This window comes from Danio rerio, chromosome 13 (assembly GCF_052040795.2).
Source record: "Danio rerio strain M-AB ecotype USA chromosome 13, GRCz13ab, whole genome shotgun sequence".
Lineage (NCBI taxonomy): Eukaryota > Metazoa > Chordata > Actinopteri > Cypriniformes > Danionidae > Danio > Danio rerio.
Window position 1 is genome coordinate 37,607,218 of NC_141033.1, and position 25,331 is coordinate 37,632,548.

The 25,331-nt window shown below is 37.1% G+C and overlaps 1 protein-coding gene and 1 long non-coding RNA gene across 11 annotated transcripts in view; one reads left to right on the top strand and one right to left on the bottom strand.

Moving 5' to 3' along the window:
• Positions 1-25,331, top strand: part of LOC141377032 (uncharacterized) — a 316,142-nt gene that overhangs the window by 228,988 nt on the left and 61,823 nt on the right. For 2 of the 10 annotated variants that reach the window (XR_015506211.1, XR_015506221.1), the window contains 3 exons: positions 5,198-5,329; positions 10,413-10,523; positions 13,607-14,787. The exons of 2 other annotated variants lie outside the window; for them this stretch is intronic. Coding sequence is in view for 2 of the 8 variants with exons in the window: in XM_087279575.1 (XP_087135701.1) it covers positions 2,539-2,553; positions 5,198-5,329 (147 nt within the window). In the remaining 6 variants the exon portion in view is untranslated. Of the gene's footprint in view, positions 1-2,471; positions 2,554-5,197; positions 6,095-10,412; positions 10,951-13,606; positions 14,788-22,197; positions 23,958-25,331 lie in introns of those variants that run through there. 6 more of the 10 variants (XR_015506208.1, XR_015506219.1, XM_087279575.1 and 3 more) reach the window with 4 other exon arrangements.
• On the bottom strand, positions 4,157-23,495 carry LOC147841153 (uncharacterized). Its single transcript, XR_015506227.1, has 3 exons — positions 23,150-23,495; positions 4,692-5,464; positions 4,157-4,618 (listed from the first exon to the last, which is right to left on the bottom strand). It is a non-coding gene; the product is annotated as an uncharacterized LOC147841153 (long non-coding RNA).

Consider the following 25,331-nt stretch of genomic DNA (forward strand, 5'->3'; position numbering starts at 1 on the left):
GTGAAGTTGTAGACAGGTTGGGCACTACCATCCCTCTCAACTCTTATCATCTGTTCTGCCCAATCACTTTTAGAGCACAATAGTGATTTGTGAAAATTGCAGTTGGGTTTCAGCGCTACATGCTTGAACCAATAAGAAAACAAATTCTCAGTTTGTGTTCCACAGAGGAAATAACTGCATAGTTTTGCAACAAAATGAATTTGTACAGATGATAGGCAGGTGCATATTGTTGATACTTCATTTATTTGAGGAAGCGGCACAAAGGCAATCTCCATCTGCCATGAGGACTCTTGGGCAGATTAATTGGTTCCTCTCTGTGTGTTTCATTTATTCGGGTCCAGTGTGAGAGACAGGAAGGACAGCAGTAATGTTTGTAACAGCCCTGGCTTTGTGTTACTGCTGTATTCAGTCCTCGAAGGGGATTCATGCTCAACAATGGGTCACAAGACTCCTGAGATCAGAGACTCTGATAGCCACGAGGAGCAGAAGGATGGAGAGACAGCGAGAGAGAAAGAGTGTTTGCACCTTGGCTTTCCTCCATTATGCTCTTCCAGCTCTTATCTGGGCCTCGTCTGTCAGGAAATCAATTAGAATATGCAGAGGAATGAAGAGAGGAGAAGAGGTACAGTATGGAAATCAGTGAAGGAGAATGGCTAAATAAAATGGCAATGCTGCTAAGTTCATTTCAAACTCATTTTAGGGATCTTTAAGTCCAAGAATGAAAAAACAGTGCACGCTGGTATACATTTTTTTTTTTTGCTGGAACATTAGCTTTATTGTTTAAGCTATATTGTTTTATGTAGTCATGTCATATTGTAGTCAGTTTTATAGTTTTATTTATTTATTTATTTTTAATTGATGATTTGATTAGGGTGTTATAGTGGCTAAGTGGTTATCACTGTCGCCTCATATCAAGAAGGTTGCTGGTTTGAGTCCCAGCTGAAACAGGAGTCATTTCTAGGTGGAGTTTGCATGATCTTCCCGTCTTTGCATGGGTTTATCTTTCGGGTGCTCTGATTTCCTCCACAGTACAAAGACATGCGCTATAAATAAATTGGATTAACAAAATTGTCATGTACATGTGATAGTGTATAGGTGTTTCCCACTATTGGGTTTCTGCTGGGAGGTTATCCGCTGTGTAAAACATATGCTGCAACAGTTGGCGGTTCATTCCACTGTGGCGGCCCCTGATAAATAAGGGACTAAGCTGAAGAAAAATGAAAGAATGAATGATGAAATATAGTATAGAAATACAAGATGTCCCATTTACTGTAAGTGTCTGCTTCAAATTTCTTTTGAACTCTATTCATTAGGTCTTGCTGGCAACTAAAGCTTAGTGGTATTTTTGGGTTGCTCTGTAATTCTTTAACCTTTTGACTGCGGCTCTACCAAACAGTTAAACATGTTTTTACTGTTGCAAATAATGACTGTTTTAGTAATGGTTTACACTACACAGTATTGTTGGTTTACATATTATTGTAAAAAAAAAAAACAAGAAAGCATGTTAAATGAGAATCTGAAATATTTTATGGCATACGTAAAAAAAGATGATTTAGGTAAAAAAAAAGTTTTTTTATTATTTTTTTAAACAATTGGTCTTACACTTCATATTTTCTGATTTTTATAGTATATGTATTAATTCTGGTACTTTTAAGAACCAGACCAACCTACAGTATCGACCCTTTGGTAGAGGTTGATATTTTATAAATTATGGAATGTGTTGAAAAAAATGCATTGAGTTTGTTCACTAGCAAAATTAGTTTATAAATGCAATCCAAACATTTTTTTTTTTCTTGGTGGGGTAGGGTTTTTTTTCTCTAAGGGTTAAGGGATAGTTCACTCTAAAATGAAAATGACCCCTCATCATTTATTCTTTCTTTTTTTGCTGAACACAAAAGGAGATATTTTGAAAAATGTTACATTAGCTTACATAGTAGGACACAATATATTTCTATACAAACTCAAATAGGTTTTAAACAAGTGAAGTGAGAGGAAATTGTGCCAGAATTTGTATTTTTGGGTCAGCTGTCCCTTTAAATAGAGAAAATAGAGAATATTAATATAAATCAGATTAGATAGATAGGTAGGCGACTTTACAAAATCATGCTAAAATTATACAGTATTTATTATTTTGTTAAAAAATTTGACATTCTAAAAAATGCATGATAATAAAACTGTATAATAATAACTTTAAAAAACGCATAATAATAATAATGGATAAATAAGTAAATAATACAAATAAAATAAATGAATAAATAAATAAATAAAAGCAGTGTTGCTCCTTTTGATATTTTGAGATTTACTTGAATGCATAAACTATTAGTTTGTAGTGTTTGTTTACAGTTCACATTCCCCTTTGTTGTCTTAGATTTTTAAAGATTAAATTCATGAACTGTGTGATGTTTTAAACAAACTACTGGCTCGAGCTATTTCAAAAGGACCAGATTTATTTAAGATATTTATCATTGCAGTTTATCACATCCAGCTCACTTGGCCTCGAGGTTTCCATATGAAGTTATCAACCTTGGAAAGAAAGCGATGGGACGTGATAAGGTACTGTTATCAGACACATCTGTTTAACCTGCAGGTTTTTTCTGCCCTGTGACTTTGAAAGAGCAAGACAGCTATCAGTGAGACCTAATAGAGAACTCTGTCGCTGTGCCTCATGCCTTAGGCCGCTTATATTTCTAGGTTTAAAGGTATAGTTCGCCCAGCATTCATTTTCAGGTCAGGCTGTATGACAGGTCTTTATTTTCTTCTGTGGAATACAAAGATAGACATTTAACAGAATGTCCAAGCTGCACTTTTTCCATGCGTGTTAAATGTGCAGACATTTGATGGTATTTTTTTATCTGTTTTATCATCTCACAATTTTAAGGCAATTAATAATGTTTTGAGCTGGAGGCTAATCTAAATTTACATATTAGCACAAATTGCTCATCCACAAAGAAGGTTGGGTTTAGTGGTAGAATTTAGGGAAATGCCTGCTTTTAAAAAAAAGTTATGTTTTTTATAGGGCTGAAATAAAACGGACAACAAATTAGCCACTTTTTTCAACCAAAAATATAAAACTGTTATTTTTTCTTGTGAGATCAGGCTGGTTTTATCATTGTTTTTATTAGAGATATCTCAGTCACTCACACAAACAATGGTCTGTTGCAAGAATACATATTTCTGATGCGTGTATTGTACTGTAATGGGCAACATTGTGACTATGACAAACACAGATATGTATGAGCATTCGTTTTTTTAATGGTTTTTGGTTCATTGTCCGGGTCCATATTGTGTTCATATTTCAGCTATTTCATCAGATAGTGACTTTTTTGTGTGTGAAATTGATTGTGTATTTGCTTATTGTGTCTTCGTTTTAAACAATTTCATGAGAGGTCAGGACATGCAAAGAGTCAGGATGGTGTTGTTTCTTGGTGGCAAATATTGTAATATTTCAGCTGTTGGGGAAATTTAAAAGTGATTTTAGAATACCAGGAATGCTGTTGTTAACTGTTCTGCAGTGTAATTTAGTTTTAAAATATTGTAATGGGTTAGGTGATTTACATTTATTGTGAATGTGTTACATAAGTCTGTTTGTTTTGTAGTTACAGTACTTATATTTTTGCACTTTACACAATCAATATATTGTTCAGTTTAAAGTTTTTTTGTTGTTTTTTTCAGTAAAGTTTACTGTGACATATTTAATCAGGAACCATTACCAGGTACCATTTAAAGTCCATGTGAAATCAAAAATTACAATGATTATTTTGCTAGCACAAATTGCTAATTACAAATTTTGGGGTGATAAATTAATCCATACAAGTTATGCTGCGGTCACACTAGAGTTTGTGTGTGTGAAATTCTGCTGTACGGCACTGCTAAAGGGGTTGGGATTAAACAAGACGATTAGACTTTTAAAAAAGCGAGCGATTGCTCTATGTTTTCAATTTCCACCAGAAAGGTCATGTTTTGATCGTCCATTGATCTCAAGTAATCATGTGATGCGATTTCACAGGTCAGAGTTCACCAAGCTTGAACTTTCCACCACAGCGAACTGCAAAAACTTGTCGCACGAGCTTGCGTTTCTGGTCTGACGCATTCGCGTGCGTGGAAGTCTATGGAGAGAAAAGTGCAGTGTGACCGCAGCTTCAATCCACTGGAAGTTTTTTTTTTTTTGTTTGTTTTGGTAATCTTTATTCAATGTCTGAGCATTTGCTTCCATGTTTTAAGTGACTACACCTTCTCAGTTGATGTCAGTTTGATGGCTTCAGTTACAATATTCTTAACCATACCCCTCTTACTGTTAGTCTGCTACGAGTGAATGATGCTCAAAAAGAAAGCCCCGCCCCCTACTCAATATTCCGTTTCAGTTGGGAGTACATCAACATACTGAAACGAACGTTTCTAATTGATTTGCCTCTAATATTGTGAAAAAAATCAACAACAACTCTATAGTTCACATTTGTTAATCAGATCAATAATTATTTAACAAAATATCTTTTTAAAAGCAGGGCTTCATCAATTCAATCGTCACCTGCTTATTCTGCCAGCTTCACCAATTAATCCGCCTTTCTTTCCTTGTATCTTTCTTCAAGGTGACCGCTTGACACAGGTTGACGCATGGCGCCTGTAAAACAGATTGCATTTATGATAATCAGGCTAGTTGAGGGTAACATCAAACCATATTTTAATTTCATCACCTCCAAGGCTGACACCTCCAATCAATTCCAAACTGATTGCAAATCAATTTTCTAATGATGGGAAATCAATATTTAATCTGTGAATGCAAGGTGAGATCCTGGTCAAGGTGGAGGTTTTCTCACAATTCTGGACTCTTTTATCTTTCGCCTTCAAGAGTAAAGCTAAAGCTTCTGAGAGAGTATTAAGGAATTCAAACCATCGTCTATCTTTCTCAAATAATAAAAAAATAAAGCAAAGAAATAAATAAGAATCAGTGAGAAGTCAAAATCTCTGAGCTCATAGCTGTCGGCACTATCCTTTATTCCCCCTTATGAGAACAGAATTTTTCCTCTACATTTTCGTTCTGTAATTTCTGGCCTTCAGATATCCCCAGCTAAGCCTCTGTTGAGGTGACCCATCAGTCTCCGTAGCTCTGAAAAATACACTTCTTCACTGTTGGTCGTGTGTGACGGTGTGTGAGAAAGCGCTCAGCCTTGGTTTCCTTCCTCCCCTGTTTCTTTTGCAGGAGACCTTTGGTGTGAAAGGCAATCCTATTACCACTGGCCCGTCGATAAGGAGGACTGGCTCGCTCACAAAGCGCAGGCTGGAGAAAGTGAGCCTCCATTGGTTTTGGTTTAAGCCAAGGCCAAACATTCCGGTGAGGTTTTCCAGCCGTCATTTCAGGGGGATTGGTTCTTTTGGGCTGAGAGGTGTTTGTGTTTAAGAGATGGAATTAGGTGTGAAATTTCACCACATTCACTCGCTGCTTCATCAGCAACACACACGGAAAGACCTGTGGATGAGAAATTACACTGCTGAATGGTTCACACATGTCGGTCTGAAAATCATGTTAAGATGTTCTTAAATTAAGGGATGTAACATTTAAAAGCCACTTTTTGTTAGTGTTGAGGACAAATTATTTGGTTTGAACAGTAAGGGTTGAGCTTTTTAACCATCTGTAAGTAGTTCTAGAAGTTAGGATGTTTGGCATAATGTGCAATTTAATATTTTATTCATTTTTTTATTTTCTTTCGGCTTAATCCCTTTTACATCCTAAATATTTTCTTTTGTTTTTGCCATAATCTAAGTTCACAATAATTAGCCATTTTGCAAGTTCAAGTAAGCAGAGGGAGGAGTGGGTGTTGCCGGCATAGTAGGGGGACGAACAACTGTCAGTCGGTTCAGTTTGTAAAGTTAAAATGGGCTGTTACATATACGATAAGCCATTGTTTCTCAACTGGTGGGGTCGCGGGAACATTTTCAGTGGGTCGGAGTGTGTGTTAAAAAAACAACAACAAAAGTTACATTTTTTACTTATTTTTGCTTATACCGGACTTTTATTTTGAAATGCATGCGCGACAACCCTACTGTTTGACATGTGAAATTTCATTTGATTATTGCAACAAATATGTCAAGCGTAAGTACGACCCCGAATATCTAAAGTATGGATATATATATATATATATATATATATATATATATATATATATATATATATATATATATATATATATATATATATATATATAGACAAAAAAGACTTAAAGCCTCAGTGTCATAGGTAGTGAGGTGCTCTCATGAGAGCATGAAACCTTCTAAATTAAAACAACATTTAGAAACCAGAAAATGTTTTATTAACAGTTTGTTATTAACAGTATTTGTCGCTTTTAATTTGTAATATTTCTATAATTTGATCCATTTTGTTAAATGACAACAATAAAATAGTGTTTATTTGTAAGTCTTGGTGAATTTCTTATGATTTATCTATCACTACTTGTTTATGTTAACAAATAAATACAAACTAAGTATAATTCCTAAAATTGTATTATAGTTCTTAAAAATTTGGGTCGCAGCTTGATGACCTTGTAAAAATGTGGGTCCGATGGCCAAACCAGTTGAGAACCCCTGCGATAAGCTATTCGTATTTCATATACACATAACCACATTAGCCTATATATCGTTATAAAGATAATCATGTTTAAACAATATAAATAAGGAGGACTTCTCTCCCTCTGAATCCCGGGGTCTAAATGCAGACAGTCACAGTGGATAATAGTACAGCAGGTCTCTTTACCAGTGCTTAATTTGTAAATGGGTAATTTCCAGAACAAAACTAGGAAATTACAGTTATATATATATATATTTTATATATATATAAAATTATATATATATAATGCACTGGTGCAGTAGGTAGTGCTGTAGCCTCACAGCAAGCAGGTCGCTGGTTCGAACCTTGGCTCAGTTGGCGTTTCTGTGTGGAGTTTGCATGTTCTCCCTGCCTTCGCGTGGGTTTCCTCCGGGTGCTCCGGTTTCCCCCACAGTCCAAAGACATGCGGTACAGGTGAATTGGGTAGGCTGAATTGTCCGTACTGACTCATTCACTCACTCTCTCTCTCTCTCTCTCTCTCACACACACACACACATACATTCACCACACAAAATTTAATGCCGGATCAGTTAAAATAAATACCGGAATGCAAAACACGAATGTCTGACATTTCCCGGAACAGGACCCGGCAAGATCCAGCTCAAATTAAGCACTGCTCTTTCTCTATCCATTCCGGTCATCTGGAGATTTTTATACATGTGGAAACGCAGCAGCCCAGATAGGCGATATGTCTGAGTGGTAACAATCTCAAATGATAAAAGACAAATCCGCCATTCTCCAATTCTCACCCAGTTCTCCCAACAAAAATGCTTGATGCACACAAACAGGTTGGCTGTATCGGTACTGATAGCATCACAGTGAAAGTCATGCAACAAACTCCGTGGATCATGAAAACAAACACACAACCCTTCGTGAACAGTTAAATACTGCGTGCCGTCCCACAGCTTGGCAGGTTTGTCAACTGAAGCTTGGGCAGTCATAAATTATTAAGAAGCAGGGTCTTCTCATAGGATAAGAAAACTCTGCTATGAATAATAATGAGAAACCAACATCACTGAACAGGCAGACAAGCACTATGTTACTGATTTTGATCCCGCCCCAATAATGGTTTTAAACCCGGAAGATGAAATTAGCTGACAAAAGCTCAACATTATCCCCACAGTTAAAGCTAACAGGTGCTAACTATGTCTTAAGTGATAGTCAAAACACACAAATCTGTTAAAATCTCAAAAAAACTACTTGAGGGTGTCTTTACCTTTACTTTATACACTTTAATAAACATTGGGGTTTGCTCTTTTTTAAGTCTCTACTGCTTACCAAGGCTGCTTGTAATTGATCATAAAATTCTTACAAAAATATTTGAGTGTTCACTCGAATAAAAATAAACTCTTAAGACAAGAAAGAGACCCCTGTCTTCTTGTGAGAGGGCTGTTCACATGAGAAGACATGATGCTGAGCATTAGAATGCTTTGTATTATATATAAAAATGTGCCACCGACAACCTTTTTGCAGTACAGAATGTTGAATAAAAAAAAAAACAATACTTTTTATATCCTCACTGGTACCTCAAAGGAAATGAATGTCATCTAGCTGAAATTGGTTTTCTCTTTTTCCCTTTAGTATGTTATAACCTCTGCAAAATGGCTCCCAGTTTGCAGCTCACTGCTATTCGTTTCCAGCCAATCAAAATATATTGTTGTGTCTTGTTTTTTTATACACAACCCACTTTGCTGTCATCTATAAAAACAATTAGACTAATTAGCCGAGGTCTAATAATTGACAATGTAGTGTGTTGAATGTTAGTAAACAACAGATCATTAATTAAAAATGTAAAATACAGTAATATACAAAACAAAATAAAAATATATATTTTTATTGGTTTTATTTCATCGTGTGGCTCACTACTAAATTTGTCTAATACAAAGAAGTTAATTTATTTTATATCCAACCAGTTTTTATTTCCAGCTCAGCCAGTGTTTTAAATCAAAGTGTCTCCGGCAGGTCTCCCAAAGTGTTGGCCACCGGTGGTGGTGAGAGTGATCCACCTCATGTTGAAGTGAATTTAATGGTGTGGTGCCATATAGAGAGAGATTTAGGAAAGGCGTCCTCTAGGGAAATGCCTGCAGAGAGCCAGAGGTGAGCAGCTAATTATGTGTCCATCCCCCCTCTTCCTCTTCCTCTTTTATTTCCTTCCTCATTTCAAAGGTTCATCTGCATGTTTCTGAAGCTCCTCAATTACCACAGCAAAACCCCTGGCCGTTACCAGAGGGGAGAGGATGGAACAGGAAAGAGAGAGAGAGGAAAAAAAGAGAAATATTATTAAATGAATAATTTAATATATACTTAGTCTCTTCCATTGCAATTTTTCTCCAGAATGCTTGTGAATGGCAGCATTGCAGTATATTGCGTATGTGACCTTCACTCTGCTCTGCTGTTATAGAGATGCTGCTGGGAGAAATGCTTTAGCTGAAAACGTTTAAAATAAAAGCCATCATCAATTTTAATGACAGAGGATGTGCCTGTTTCGTTCCTACTCATTTTTCCGGTCTGAGTTTAATTTTATCAGAGCTGACAGTCGTGTTTTTTGGCTCAATTGCCTATGTTTTTGTGACATCCACATTTTACCAAATTTAAACCAATATCTACAAGTGTCCACTTTCCAAAATGGCCTTCGGGTATACAAATACAGCATTTGGACAGATCTTAGTCATGTTCGATGCCATATTGTGTTTACAGCATCCTAGTTAGCTTGCCTGCCTCCTGCACTGACTTTTGCTGCTTGTTCATTCTTTAATTCATATTCTTTTCGGCTTAGTCCCTTTATTAATCAGGGGTCGCCACAGCTAAGTGACCCGCTAACTTATTCAGCGTATGTTTTATGCAGCGAATGCTCTTCCAGCTGTAACCCATCCCTGGGAAACACCCATTCACTTTCATTCACATACATACACTACAGAAAATTTAGCCTACCCAATTCACCTATAGCACATGTCTTTGGACTGGGGAAAACCAGAGCACCCGGAGAAAACCCACGTAAAACTTATGAAACTAACTTAATAGATTTGAGTTGGGACAACATGAAAGAATTGTGTGAAAGCCAGCATTTTGTTTACAGTGTAAATGCATCAGTTTGAATTCCTCTTGACCAGGCATGGGAAAACTTGGTACTGGAAAGCAGGTGTCCTGCAGAGTTTGGCTCCAACCCTAATCAAACATACTTGGTTGTAGGTTTTTAGTGTTCTTGAAGACACTGATTAGCTTCGTTGGTGTGTTTGATTAAAACACACCAATTTTGATTAAACCTGCAAAACGCAGGCCATCCAGGACTGAATTTGGCCATCCCTGCTCTAGATGCAGGACAAGTACAAATGGTGGTGTTGCATTGGTGCTGTGACCCATGTGAGAGTGATGATCAGGGGATTGAGTGCAACAGGAGACAGTTAGTATGGGCTATGCAAACACACCTTACTCCCCTGATCTCAAGAGTCACACTTCAGCCTGCAGGCTTTTTAGCATCCCCTTTTCAATGTTTGCTTTCCATGAGAGGTGAAGATGATTTGAATACTTCTCAGACAAGGACTAGTAGAACTGTAGGGGTGACATTGATGCCGTGACCTGGATGAGAGTGAGATTAAAGTTGAATTGGAGGTTAGCCATTAAGAGCTGTGAGAGTAAATCTCACTCCCCTGATCTCAAGAGATGTTCTAGAGACTGTTTCTCAAGGTTGTGGTCTTTACCATCCATGGCTGAATGCCTGCTTTCCATGGTAGAGGCGCTGCTTTGAATGTGCTTGGAGAAGGGCCAGGTATTGTTAGAGGGTTTATACTTTACCCTATACTTGATAACTGTTCAGGTCATGGAGGGCTTTCCCGAGCGGAGCGGAGGCCCCGGAGGAGGAGCCTGAGCCGGCCGCGGTGGACGACGACCGGGATCGAGTCGGGGAACAGCAGGTTCCGGAAATCAGGTAAGACGAAAAACGGAACGCGCACAGCGGCCTCTCGCGGATCCGTGAAAACAAAAAAACGCTCAAATACGTACCTCCCGGGACGTAAATCGTGGTCCGCAGAAACGTCCGCGGGGCTACGTTTCCACAAAGAGCCCGGGTTGCTTAAAGGAGAATGAGTACAGCCCCTTTCATACAGTAATACTAGTAAATGTTCATAAAATTGCCTAAACAACGTTGCCAGTAAATTCAAAAAGTGTTCCCTAATTTTCCCATAAAGAACCATTCATGCATCCATTACAAAATACTGGTAAATTCAGAAATCGCTAACCAGAAAAGTGCCTAAATGTCTGTTTTTGTATTTGTAAACATGATAGGATTCAAATTTGTAGTTGATGGTTTTGTTTTTATTTTAAACTTTAGCATTCAGCCAGCTGCTTTTTCCCAGAAAAAAAAAAAAAAACAATACAAAACTATAGGGAAAAAATGCATAGCATCAAACGGCAGAGATGCTACCTGCAGCTACAGTATGTGGTTATGATTACTCATATGGCCACACAGTGGTCTGAGCGACTGAAAAAAAGTATTGTGAACAAATCCATTGAATAGATGTGGATGGGACAATTTTGCTTGTCCTGCAGCTTGTGAGATCCTCCTTGGAATGAAAGGCTAGCAGTGTTGTACCATAATCTGACTCACCAGTTGGCAAATTGCCCTCTTGTTCGTGTGCACACATATCACATAGTTAAATGCATTGCTTTCAGGTAAACTCACTGGTTTATCATAAGTCTTCTCAACCATTATTTCCACAGTTAGCACTAAGGAGGAACATAGAAACATTGTCTGTTTAACTAACAGCCTCAAAATGTGTCTGGACAACTGGTCAAAATGCTTTATTTTTCATAAACAGTGTGGACTGAATGCGTCATCGGCATCAGAATGTTCTGATTCCATCTAATGTCAGCATGTTCTCAAATTCTCATTATACATGTGCAGTTTTTTTTTTTTTTGTATTCACACACAGCAGAATTCTGGCAATTTACTGGTAATGTTACAACTCCTCATTCCTATTATTATTTCTATTTTATATAAATGGCCGGCCTGTTCACAGATGGGGCTCTATTTGGTAACACTTTATTTTGAGTATTAGTAGACTGTCTGCTTAATATCTGCTGATATTGCTTCTTTAACAGGCATTTAACTGACTATTAGAAACTTTGCAAGTACATGTCAGTTTACACTTACCCTAACCCCAACCTAACAGTCTACTTATAATCTAATGAGAATTAGTTGCAATATAACTTAAATTCAACAAATGGACCATCAAAATAGAGTGTGACCATAATAAACAATTCTGCTAATAATAATATTATACAAATGCAAATTGTCATAAAAAACTGCAAAAAGCCCCAGAAGAAGGCATGGAGGCAGTGGTTTTTATATTTATGTAGAAAATAATAATTTTGTAACATTTTAATCCTTTATTTTTAGCAATGTGTCAGCGTTTGGGCCTGAATAGGCGCATAACTAACATGCTCTGCTCATGCTCTATTTTTAGTTTCAAAAGAGCAATACGCCTTAACACACCTCCTTTATAGACTGGCACAGCCATGTCATGCGCCAACGTGGCGCAAAACATAAAAATAAGTGTTGCGCTGGTCTGAAAATAGCAACATATCGCACCAAATACGTCTGGCACCTTAATGCACAGGATGTATAATAGGGTCCTTGATATTTTTATACCAGTTTACTTGTCATTTTATTGTGTGAAAGTGACTAAAAACTTTTAGATTACATTTGTCAATTTAGTACAGGCCATATATTTACCATATTGCATTGGCTTGGCTTTGACCCAGATTGGGCAGGACTGCAGGTGAAAGGTGTTTTTTCTGATGAACATTAACCTTCACAGGGTGAAGTGTACCATCAACTCCCAAACAATTGAGTCCTCTGACACAGAAATGTCTGCAAATGTGTGTCGATTAGACTGATAGAGAGAGCTGTTCTGCATAATGATTTTCAGTTGGCAGTGCTTAAGATGAATTTGTTTGCCTTTTGGTACCTCGTGGCAGCTGACATTAATTCTTGACATACTCTCTCACACCTTAAAAAGTCTTGCATTTAAAACTTGAGAGACAAGAAAATGATGGAGAAGTAGAGCTATAAAAGTGTCTGGGGACTTTTCTGTGGTTCTTAACATAAATGTATGATGTGTAGCATTTGCCACTGACAGTTTTCTACTTGCAGTGCTCAAAATGACAGCTTTTAGATTGGTAGTCTTATCTTTCAAATGAAGTTAAAGCTTTTTGATTGATTGATTGATTGATTGATAGATTGATTGATAGATTGATTGATTGATAGTAGCTTGTTCTTTCTATTTAGCCTGAAAAATAGGCTAAAATTATTTTGTTTAGAATTCTTCGAGACAAATTAATTTGAGACAAATTTAAATTAATGATGGCACAATTTTAATTGTATTGCTGATATGATATCAAAACCAAATGTTGGCAAGTTGCTCTGGAGATTTTAAGACAATTTTAACAGAAAATATCTTGCTGCTGTGCGAATAAATTGAAATATACTAGTTAGATGTTCTGCACATGATTTTGAATAAGAAAATAGATTATATGATTCAGTTCAAAAGTTTCTAACACTAAATAAATCTAAAACAAAACAAAGCTCATAACACTAACAATTTGAGAAAATATTTACACTCAATTTCTCACATCATATGCAAATATATTAATGTGCTGCACGTAGCACAGACCACAACAGAAATGTGTTGGGGGACCATAAAAAGTAAACCCACAAGAGGCCGCTGTGGAACGACCGTCCGTCCGACTGGCTGAATGATTGACTGGGCTACCGGCCAGTCGGCCGACCCACCCTCCTCCTCCTTTCCCGAACTCTAGCGGTTTTACCGATTGACCCGCCCCCGCTTCCCTAAACCCTAAAAAAATGCCATCCAGAGAAAGAAAAGCCCTCATCTGATTTTGACTACATTTTTGGATTTGACCACATTCTCAGCCTGTTGTTCACTCAATCACTTTATTTTTTGGATTCTGTTTTTGTCTTACGTGATTTCTGGAACCGCCCTTCCCCAGACTCCAACCCGGTCGCCGTCTTCAGCTCCTCTCTGCGTCATCAAGCCCACTGATGTACATGACAAGCTTACCAGACAAACTGGTTGCGGTGGGAAAGCCCCACACGGAGGTAAGCGGTCAGCATGCAGCCATACGTACCTCCAGCCACGTAACTCGCGTCTCCAGAAATGTCCGCGGGACTACGTTTCCAGAATGAGCCTGGGTTGCTTAATGTGCCTGTGACTGTGTGTTGTGAAGATTTACAGTGCATTTGCTTTTTTGTTGCTGTTGTTTTTGTTTTTGTTTTTGTTTGTCTGTGCCTATTTGCACATGTGCTGTCAAACTGATGTTTTTTTAATTTGCTGGTATTTTTTCTATTTGCATTTGTTTTCTTAAGTTGCACCGCATTGAGGTTTCTCAGCCACTGTAGTTAACACCATCAAAACGTAATTCATTCGATCACACAAGCTTCCTCGTAACATCTACTTACCTCTCCATCATTCTCCGAACAAAAACAAGAGACATTTGGAAATCTATGAAAGGCAGAGGCTGTTTTCAGAGCCTCAGTGAAGTGTTGCGTTGAGTGCAGGAGAAGATGACACTTCAGTACATATTCCTGACCATGTAGGCAGATCCATTAGGGTTTCAGTGCTGTTTTCCATGTCCTCCAAAATCCAGGGCTTGTTCGAACGACCCTCCATCCTCTTGAACATGTTGTTTTGCTTTTACAAAAACTAATATTTCATTCTCTTTTGCTATCTCTTGTCCTCCCTTTCTCTTTCAGTCTCTAGTGGACTGGCTAATATATTTCTGTGGCTGTCTATCTGCAGTCCTGTAGCGTGGTGTGGGTAATGGACGGTCATGGCTGACGGCTCATTGGGTTACGTGGGTTATGTGCTGCGCCGTTCAGTACTCTCATCATGGTGCATTTCCTCCTCCATCACCTCCAGCTTGTTTTAATACACCTCCATAATGCTCCCACAGCGTCGTGACATCCGCACATCATGTCATTAGATACATGGCCCTGCTTCTAGTGCACAAAAAGGGCCAAATTATATCCACAATATTAGTCACCTGTCACCTCTGTGCTTGTTTGTTTTGTATCTGTGAAAAAGATAGTGGTCATTTACCAATCTTGCCTCATGAAGGTATTACCCTCTGTTAAAAGCACACAATCCATTATGGAAGCTTGTTCCTGCCACAAAATAAAGAAAATGAAAGTAAAAATATATTTATGTTCCTACTATTCTGACTACAGTTTTTTTCTCCTGAACTTTTTTTTGGTCTGGCTTGTTTGCTTTTGTCAGATATGAATCAGAATTATATATATATATATATATATATATATATATATATATATATATATATATATATATATATATATATATATATATATATATATATGAAATATTATTTAAAAAAGTGAGAATTTTGAAATTAAAAACAAAATGTATACACTAACTGGCCAGTTTATTAGGTACACCTTACTAGTATAAGGTTGGACCCTCTTTTGCCTTCAGAACTGCCTTAATCCTTCGTGGCACAGATTCAGTTAGGTACTGGAAATAGTCCTCAGAGATTTTGGTCCATATGATAGCATCACACAGTTGCTACAGATTTGTTGGCTGCACATCCATTATTCGTTCCACCACATCCTAAATAGTGCTCCATTGGATTGGGATCTGGTCACTGTGGAGGCCATTTAAGTACAGTGAACTCATTGTTATGTTCAAGAAACCCGTCTGAGATGATTCACACTTTATGACATGGCGCGTTATACTGTTGGATAGCCATCAGAAGATGGGTACACTGTGGTCATAAAGAGATGGACAAGGTCAACAACAATATTCGAGTAGGCTGTGACATTGGCACTTGGGGCCGAAAGTGTGCAGAGAAAATATCCTCCACACCATTACACCACCATCACCAGCCTGAGCTGTTGATTCAAGGCAGAATGGATTCATGCTTTTATGTTGTTGAGGCCAAATTCTGATCCCACCATCCAAATGTTGCAGCAGAAATCAAGACTCATCAGATCAGGCAACATTTTTCCGATCTTCTCATGTCCAATTTTGGTAGGACAGTGCAAATTTGCAAAACTGCAGAAGATTGTCTTGAACATGTCTAAATGCATTGAGTTGCTACCATGTGATTGGCTGATAAGAAATTTGCAATAATGAAAAGTGGGACAGGCATACCTAATAAAGTGGCCGATTATTGTATTTTTATTTTTAATATCTTGCATTGTGAGGAACAAACACAAATTTTTAATTTAAGTGCAATTACATTTATTTGTGCTTAGTAAACAGACTAAATTGTGAAATATTGAATGTAAATGTAAAAAATAACTCAATCTAGATGCAAAAAAATATTGATGAAAAGTAAATTTATCTATTGCATTAAAAAGGAGTAAGAGACTTCCACAACCCATACAGTGAACTCCAATTTAAACCAGTCTCATAACGAACACATTGTTGGCCAAATCTAAAAGGAGACCTTGTTAAATCACAGGTGAGCTCTATTTGGAGGTCAGAAACCTGAAAGACACATTTCTGTTCTATTTCTGCCCTGCATCTTCTGCCCTAGTGGCTACATAATGGAGGCTGATGGGTGCTGCTAACCGCTAACACTCCAGCCCTCAGAGAGCCGCTAATGCCCTGCAGATATTGACCCAACATCTATCATAGCTCTTGTCGTGCTCTTCCACACCCAAAGTACCACCGTGTCCAGTCCTCGCTCTAAGTGAGAATTGTTCACAAAATGAAAGGATGTTCTTTGAAAAAAAAAAAATCATGTAATGCGCTAGTTGCTAATTGTTGGGAAATGAAAAGCGTCTCGTAACCAGTGCTGGGAAGGCTTGAGGGAATCAATGTATTGATCTCACGTCCAGCTTACTGTTTCTAATCCTGCAAATCTTGTGTTGCTGCTGGAAGTGGCGTATTGAATATCTGAGGCAGACGTGCTGCTTAAGTGTAATTTATGTAATGCAGTGGATGTGTGTGTGTGTGTGTGTGTGTGTGTGTGTGTGTGTGTGTGTGTGTGTGTGTGTGCGTGTGTGTGTGTGTGTGTGTGTGTGTGTGTGTGTGTAGAGATTCATTCCAGCAAGTGCACACATATTTCGGGAGCTATTAAATATATTTATTTAGCTGCAGCGGCTGACAGGATCAACTTAGAGGACTCGACTACAAACCAACTCATGTGCTGAAGGGCTTGATACAAACAACACTATCATGTCATACTCATAAAAGTGACTATTCATATAGCCTACCGCCTACTGTATTGCAGGCCTGCTGTATTATAGTAAAACACCCATACACTGCTCTATTACTGCTGGGGCCAACCATTAACCTTTTTACCAGGATGACAAGCTGACAAAAATGGAGACATTTAAAAAGCACTGCAGTGATTGGCTGTTCTGTGTTTGTTTGAGATAATTAGTCTATCGAAATGTGTATTCATTCATTCATTTTCTTTTCGGCTTAGTCCCTTTAATAATCTGGGGTCACCACAGTGGAATGGACCGCCAACTTATCCAGCATGTTTTATGCAGCAGATGCCCTTCCAGCGGCAACCCATCACTGGGAAACATCCATACACACTCATACTCTCATTCACACACATACATTATGGTCAATTTTAGCTTACCCAATTCACCTGTACCACATGTCTTTGGACTGTGGGGAAAACCAGAGCACCTGGAGGAAACCCACGCAAACACAGGGATAACATGCAAACCCCACACAGAAATGCCAACTGACCTAGCCGAGGCCCGAACCAGCGACCTTTTTGCTATGAGGTGACAGCACTACCCACTGTGCCACTACATCGCCCGAAATGTGTACATTCAACACAAAGTATTAAGCTGATTGGTCAGTTCTCGTCATGTGACTTGCTTTTGGATTTAATTTAGGCACTCAAGTGACCAAGCCATAGCCACGAGAATATGGTCATTTTTCAAAACAAACAATTTTTTCAAAATTAAAGATGCTTCAGACTATATATATATATTTTGTGCAGCCTGTTACCAGCTAATCTGTGGCCCGGAGATTGGTGACCACTGGTGGGTACATTACATATGTTTGCATAGGTTTCCATACAAGCTGTATTTTCTATTGCCATAACTCCACCCTATCCCTAAAACCAAGCATCACAGAAAACTGTCTACAGTTTTACTTTCTGAAACAAAAACTTTTGAGCTTTTTGAGAAAAAAGGACATCAGTAATGTCCTCATATTTCACCCCATTCTTGTAATACTTGTGTCATACGTATGTTATTATACGGATTTGTGCCCTGATATGTTACAAAAACATGCACACATGTACACACACACACACACACACACACACACACAAACACACACACACACACACACACACACACACACACACACACACACACACACACACATAGTGAGGGTGTCTAGCTCAAGAGCTAAACAACTAATAACTGTTTTTTTTTGTTTTTTTTACCATTTTGTTACTCAAGATGAAGCTGAAAGAAAATTTAAATAACAGAAATCCAGACATAATGCCATGGCAACTAAACGAAATAAGTTTAGAAAGGGCTGAATATACAGTTTGTAAGATATAAAATCATTAGTCCCTATAAACATCACTGTGTGTGTGTCTGTCTTTTTTTATATGCATGAGGACAAGGCAAGCAAACTAAGATGAGAAGAGATGAAACTGATGAGTAATTATGTAAACAATCAATGACATAATCAGTAACCACAGAAACTTATGATGAGCGAAGAAGTGGAACAAAGGAAGCAAGGTTAAACTAAACAATCAGAATGAGCACTACAACAGTCCTTGCAGAATAATTACAATCACACGTAAAATATTTCAACAACTCTGAAACAAATTTCATGTAAGACTCATGGACTTTAAATAATAATAATAAAAAAACAGTTTAAAAATCGTTTTGGGGTCATACCATAAGGAAAGCCTGGCTTAAAAGCTTTTTTTTTAAAGGTTTTTTCTTTGCAGTTGGCCCAAGAGTTTTAATGCTTCCACATCAGGAATATCCTCTATCTGGCTGCTGGGTTGCACCTGAGGCTTTGTAAAATGTTTGGAACGATTCCAATGTTGGAAACCTTTCCTGTTTACACATTTATTTTCACCTGATCATTTCAGGCCGACCTTCACAGATTGTGTGGCCCATTTCAGATGTTTTGTGAACCTGTCATGGTGTAATGCAGGCATTGCCAAAAGGCTGTTATTGATAGATGGGGCCGCAGCAAATGTATCAGTCCCAAGGAGTTCTAAAATACCTAGAGAAAGTTATCAGATAACATTCCCATTCATCTCAAAGGCAGCTGCTAGGCTTTTGCCACAAACAATGATTGAACCAGAAACTTGTAAGCACTGATTCATTCCATATGGTTAAAGATAACAGCTGATAACTGGTCATTTACAAAGAGGTCTAAAAGGCTTTGTGTTATTTACACTTTAATGTTGCTGTTTGAGAATGAAAATGATTTGCAAATTTATTAAGCACAAAGTCTGATTATTTTCTATTAATTATTTTCTATAAAATTCTTTAAAAGCCTTGATTGTAGTTCTGAGATTCCCTCCAAAAACATGCATGTCATAATATGCTGTGGATAAAAAATTGACAACTTGGAGTTAGTAGTGTGTTATTGCCATGCATCTCTAAAAATATATGTTTCCACTGATCTAATAGGCAATTTTTTAATCTTGCAATTTCTTGATATGTTTATATACACAACCAACATTATGTGAACTGTGTGTACTTTTGACATAACTGTATAATACTCATATGATACAACGTCTTACAGATGGCTTAGGCTTCTTTGATTTATATATTGTTATCGAAGTAACCAAATGCCAAGCTGTATAGGCACTGCCATTTTTTGGTTATGAAGAGGCAGGGAGCAGCAGCTTATTTGCTTTTAAAGAGACACACATAAAACAATTTAGACATTTACAGTATGGTATATCACATTTTCCAAATTAGCAGATACATTCTTGAGACACCTGAAAGTTATATTCTATGTTGTAAAAATTATGCAATGAGACTAATGTTGTTGTACAGTCAGATGAAACCAGTTATGTTCAAAATATAAATTATGGCAGTTTGATTGCTAAAGGGCAAGTTTGCCCCCCTAAAAATAAAGTTGTCTGTTAAAAGATGCAGTGCTAAAGTCTTTTTCTGAATCCTCTAAAATTTTATATGTAAAATTTTATTTTATTTTATATAAATTTTTTTATTTTACCTCCCCTAGAATGGATTATTACATGTTAATAACTCATTCTACATATTAATCTATGATAATCCATTATTACATTTGTTAAAAGAACCTCTTATATCATATATAAGATCATCTTACAAGTTGATTTGTATTTTTTTTCCCTCTTTCAATAAAAATAGAAATTGTACTTATTTGAGAAAAACTAAGGGTACTAAGGTACCCTATCATACACTTGGTGCTATAAGGCGCAAGACATGCTTGCCACGACGTGTTTTCCCATTTTCTGTCGTGTTGTTTAAATAACAAATTCATTTAACTCATGGGTGTTTTGATTTAGAAAAGAGGTGTGTTAAGACGCACTGGCACGCTGCTATTTTCATTCATTCATTCATTTTCTTATCGGCTTAGTCCCTTTATTAATCTGGGGTCACCACAGCGAAATGAACCGCCAACTTATCCAGCAAGTTTTTACGCAGCGGATTCCCTTCCAGCCACAACCCATCTCTGGGAAACATCCAAACACACAAACACTCATACACTACGGACAATTTAGCCTACCCAATTCTTCTGTACGACTGTGGGGGAAACCGGAGCACCCGGAGGAAACCCACGCGAAGGCAGGGAGAACATACAATTTCACACAGAAACACCAACTGAGCCGAGGTTCGAACCAGCGACCCAGGGACCTTCTTGCTGTGAGGCAACAGCACTACCTACTGCACCACTGCGTCGCCCGCTGTTATTTTGAGGAACTAAAATAGACTGTGCAATAGACCAGCTGAAAGCAAGTCTTAAGTCCAGCGCAGAGCACGTTAGTTGTGCGCCTCGCTTACACATTGCTTAAACCACACAGGATGTACAGCAATACACAAATATCTTTACTTGTGAAAATGAGTTAAAGGAATAAAATAATACAAAAATTATTATTTTCTATATAAATTTCAAAACCACTGCCTCCATGCCTTCTTCATCTTTTTCAGTTTATTCATGGCAACTTGCTTTTGTATAATGATAATATTATTAGTAGTAGTCATTCATTAAATGCATATTTATATTAGTTTTATTAAAAAAAATAAAATAAATTAGATTTGTCCACCTGTTTGGATAAAAATCCGTTTTTTGACCACACTTCGTTATTATTGCTCATTTATTTGTTTGCTGGAAATTATAACTAAATTTAGAAACAGTTTTGAAACATAACTTTGTGTCTAACAAATAAAATGATGTAGGCGAATGAATGTCTGTGTGTAAAACACAGTTTCCTTATCCACAAAAGAGAAAGTGAAAGTAAAGAGGTCAATTGGAAGAGGCTAATTTTTTTATCTTACTGCAGATGATCTGTTTAATCGTTTTATCGCTAGTGAAGTGTTCCGTTTTTCCACTTACAAAGTCCGCCATGTAAATAGCAACTGCGCCAAGGCGCCATGCAGCTGACTCTTAAAAGGAATGGGAGATGAGACTCTGATTGGCTTAGTCTCAAAACACACCCCCATTACTCATTCAGAAACATGCGCAGTGGAACAGAGCTTATTTTTCCAACTTTAATACAGCAAAAGTGGATTCCGACAAGCCCTTCATGCTTTTGTTTCATGCGCTTTAGACTTTGTGCCTAGCTTGATAAAATAGAGCCCTAAATATTTTGTATATTTCCAGTGCTAATATTTTACATTTCTTAATTAAGCAAACCATAACTTTCCACTGCATATAGCACAATTACACAACATTCAAATGAAATCAGAACAGTTTAAATAAACTTCTAAAATAAATAATATAAAGCCATTTTAAAGCATATTTGGTTAGATTATGACTGTAGCATAAATGAAGTAGCTTGACCTGCTCTTTTATTACTCTCTAATGAAAAATCATTAAAAGATATAATTTCACACAAGAGTTTTTCCACAATAAAAGTGTCGTCCAATAGTTAGTGGTGTGAACTGGAGACTTCGACTTTCCTCAGAAGTAAATAGGTCAGTCCAGAAAAAAACAACAACAATGCAGCTCTTGATAAGACTGTATAAGATCCATGCTACAACACAACAAACGCATTACATATACTTTTTTTTTACAGACAGACGTTATCATCTCAGGGGGGTTTCTGTTGCCATTATAATTTGGATATGAATTTACAACTTTGATTCCCATCATGAGATGCTGTGTTTCGTCAGAGGGATGAAATATTGAAGAAGTCAGCCCTCTTTAGAGAATCAAAAAGAAACATACTAATACGTTTCGGAGCGCTCATTTAATAATTAATATACAACAAAGTGCGGTTTGGTTTTAATTCCACAGCAGCCTCCTGCTAAGTGTGCCCCCTTTCATTCGCAAAGCCGCAGTTTGAGGTCTGTCTGAAGGCTGAGTTGGGATCCTCTTTCCTGTTCCTGTCTTTGTCTCCAACAGGCAAAGAGCGACAGGGGGGGAGAGCGAAGCCTTGAGGTGGTGTTAAATAATGAAGAGGACTGCCACAGTTGCAGTGAATGCTTGAGAGCCGCTCATAGTAAGTGATCGGCGTCTTAGAATAAGGGTGCACGTATGTTTTGGGTCGGTGTGTGTTGTGTGCTGCTTATTGTCTGCCTGGCTCATTTAGACGCGGTGTGATGTTCATCTCCCTGACAGGCTGTCTCTCTGACATTGTGCAGCTTTAACAGTGACACCCAAACTAATGCAAAGCACAAATATATACTCACACACACACAGTAGAAATTTTTATCCAGTCGTTCACCACTGAAAACATCATGAAAGAATTCTGCTATTATTTATTCACCCTAACAGCATCTTCACAAGCTGTTTTTCCTAAAATAATGGTTCAATGTGATCTGTCAAGTTTCAAAATGACTGAAAAGCAATCGTAAAACTATCTTGAGTGCTGTAAAACTGATATTTATTCACAAATATACATTTTTCTTACATGCATGAACAGCATTTAATAATCATACTGTTGTGAATTAACTTTAAGTGAATTAAAAATTAATTTGAAGTGTGTTTAAAAAGAATCAACTTTTTAAATCTGAACAAACAAATCGTCCAGCGATCGTTCAAACGAACAGTTGTCTTCAACTACAGCTTTTGCTATCAAAAATAAAAACCCATTTATGTTTAAGCAGGGTAACAAGATTGAAGTTCAAGACTTTATTGACTTATCTAACAGAAACACAAACACACATTCATACATGTTTTAGATAAGACTAAATGATCAAAAATAAGAGTTTGAGAGAGTGTAATAATGTAAAAACCTCAAATTTTGTAGGACCAAACCAAGCGCACCAAAAGTCATCAATTTAATCCTTATATGGTCTCTTTAGTGTTATATAATTTACACCAGATCAGTAACGTTATAGTGTGGAGCAGTTACCTGCACTCCTTTTGTGTTGTGAAGAACTCCCTCAGTTGAGCTGGGTTCCCAAATGGTTAACTGGTGGTTGGCTCTTTGTTCTGTGAGGCTTGGAGTGGGGTGGTTTCAAGTCTGAGGCGGCAAAAGGACTAGTTGTGTTGACTTCTGATTTTGTGGTGCACTAAACGTAACTAGACTCTCGACGGAAAAGAAAGAAAAGTAATGGAGATAAGAATATTATTATTTATGATGTTATCCCATTTTTGCACATTTTTGCTCACTTGCTCCCTGGACCTAAAGAGAAGCTGTCCTGAGCTGGAAAGGAACAACTGTCTCTCCTGGGGTCTGGGTCAGTTTTCTTTCCCTTGGGTTGCGGCCTTAGTCACCAGTTTTTATAGGGATGGTTTTGTACCACCCTTAAGAGCTAAGTTGACCAATAAGAAAGTTACCTTCCCAAGGCACGTTTTACAGTCCTTTGTTGAGAAGCTTGGTGATTTGCATGTGAATTCTCGGTGAATGCTGATGCAGAAATGTTTAAAGTTTCTTAAAATGTTAATGTTTCACATGTATTAACATAAAATTTAAATGATCGTTCAGTACACCAGATTAGCTTTAGGACAAAGAGGAAAATAAAGGTTTACATTAAAAGCACTTCTTAACCACGTTGAAGTCAGAATTATAAGCCCCCTTTGATTTTTTCCCCTTTTTAAAATGTTTCCTAAATTATGTTTAACAAAGCACGGAAATGTTCACAGTATGTCTGATAATATTTTTTTTCTTCTGGAGAAAGTCTTATTTGTTTTATTTCGGCTAGAATAAAATCAGTTTTAATAAAAAAAAAAAAAAACATTTTAAGGTCAAAATGATTAGCCTCTTTAAGCTATATTTTTTCTCTATAGTCTACAGAACAAATTATCATTATACAATAACTTGCCTACTTACCCTAACCTGCCTAGTTAACCTAATTAACCTAGTTAAGCCTTGAAATGTCACTTTAAGCTGTATAGAAGTGTCTTGAAAAATATCCCATTTTTAGAAATGAGTTATTAAAACTATTATGTTTAGAAATGTGTTGAAGGGCGGCTAATAATTTTCAGACTTCAGACTTCTACAGTTCAGACTTCAACTGTAGAAGCTTGACCATGTTTCTGTCCATTTCCAAGCAGTCATTCCTTTACTGTCGTAAATATCTTTGGAATTTTCATCACACACTGAACATCCTGTCTTTTCTGGGTAGGAGAGGTTGATGGTGTATTATTTGTTGAATAAAGCAAAATAATTATGTGTATAATCGAGATCCACCACATCCGTTAAAATATATATTTTTATTAAAATTCAATAACTCAATAAATGAATTCCATGTTACATAATCAGTTGTAGTTTATTTTTAAGGGAAAGTCTGATCTCTTCAAGCTGCAGGCAGGACATAACAGTTGTTAACATTGCTGAGCAGTGTGGAGGGTCTTTTCTTCCAGTTGAGTGAAATCAATCTACATGCTAAAAGTGTTATAAATCTGATCTCTGCATACTGATTTTTATGTAGTTCACGATTTTTAATGCAATATTAATATGCAAAAGTGTGCTTGATACATTAATTAATGCACCGTGAGTTAATAAGAACAGTGTTTTCATTAGCTAGCATTAACAAAGATGAATAAACACTGCAGTTAATGCAATTGTCAGTGTTTGTTCATGCTAGTAAACATTATCTAATGGAACCTTATTTCACTTTTCAACTTCAACATGACAATTAATTCTAGCATTTCTAATAAAATATTATTTAGAGTCATGTATTGCATATAATAAAGTAAATTAAAATTAATACATTTCCAACCAGTCATCTTCATTTGCTTTGTATACAGTATGTATAAAATATAAGCTACTCTGACAATCTGCGTTTTGATTTATTCATTTTAAATTTGTAAAGGGAATATGAGATTTACAGTACACAGACTACCATGATGATTCCTCGTATAAACTTTAGCCATAATCTTTTTTTTGGTTTTGCTTGCTTATTAGTTCCAACTTATGAAAAGCATTTACTTTGCAGCATAACCTATAATTAAAGCTTGTAAACTGAATTTTCTGAGAGCTACGACTCATAGCATGTGACTGCTGTGTCACCTGACTGCTGATGAATCATTTAGGAGATGTTTGTGTTGGCGTAAAAGCGCATAATTCCAAGTTCGACCACCTGAACAGC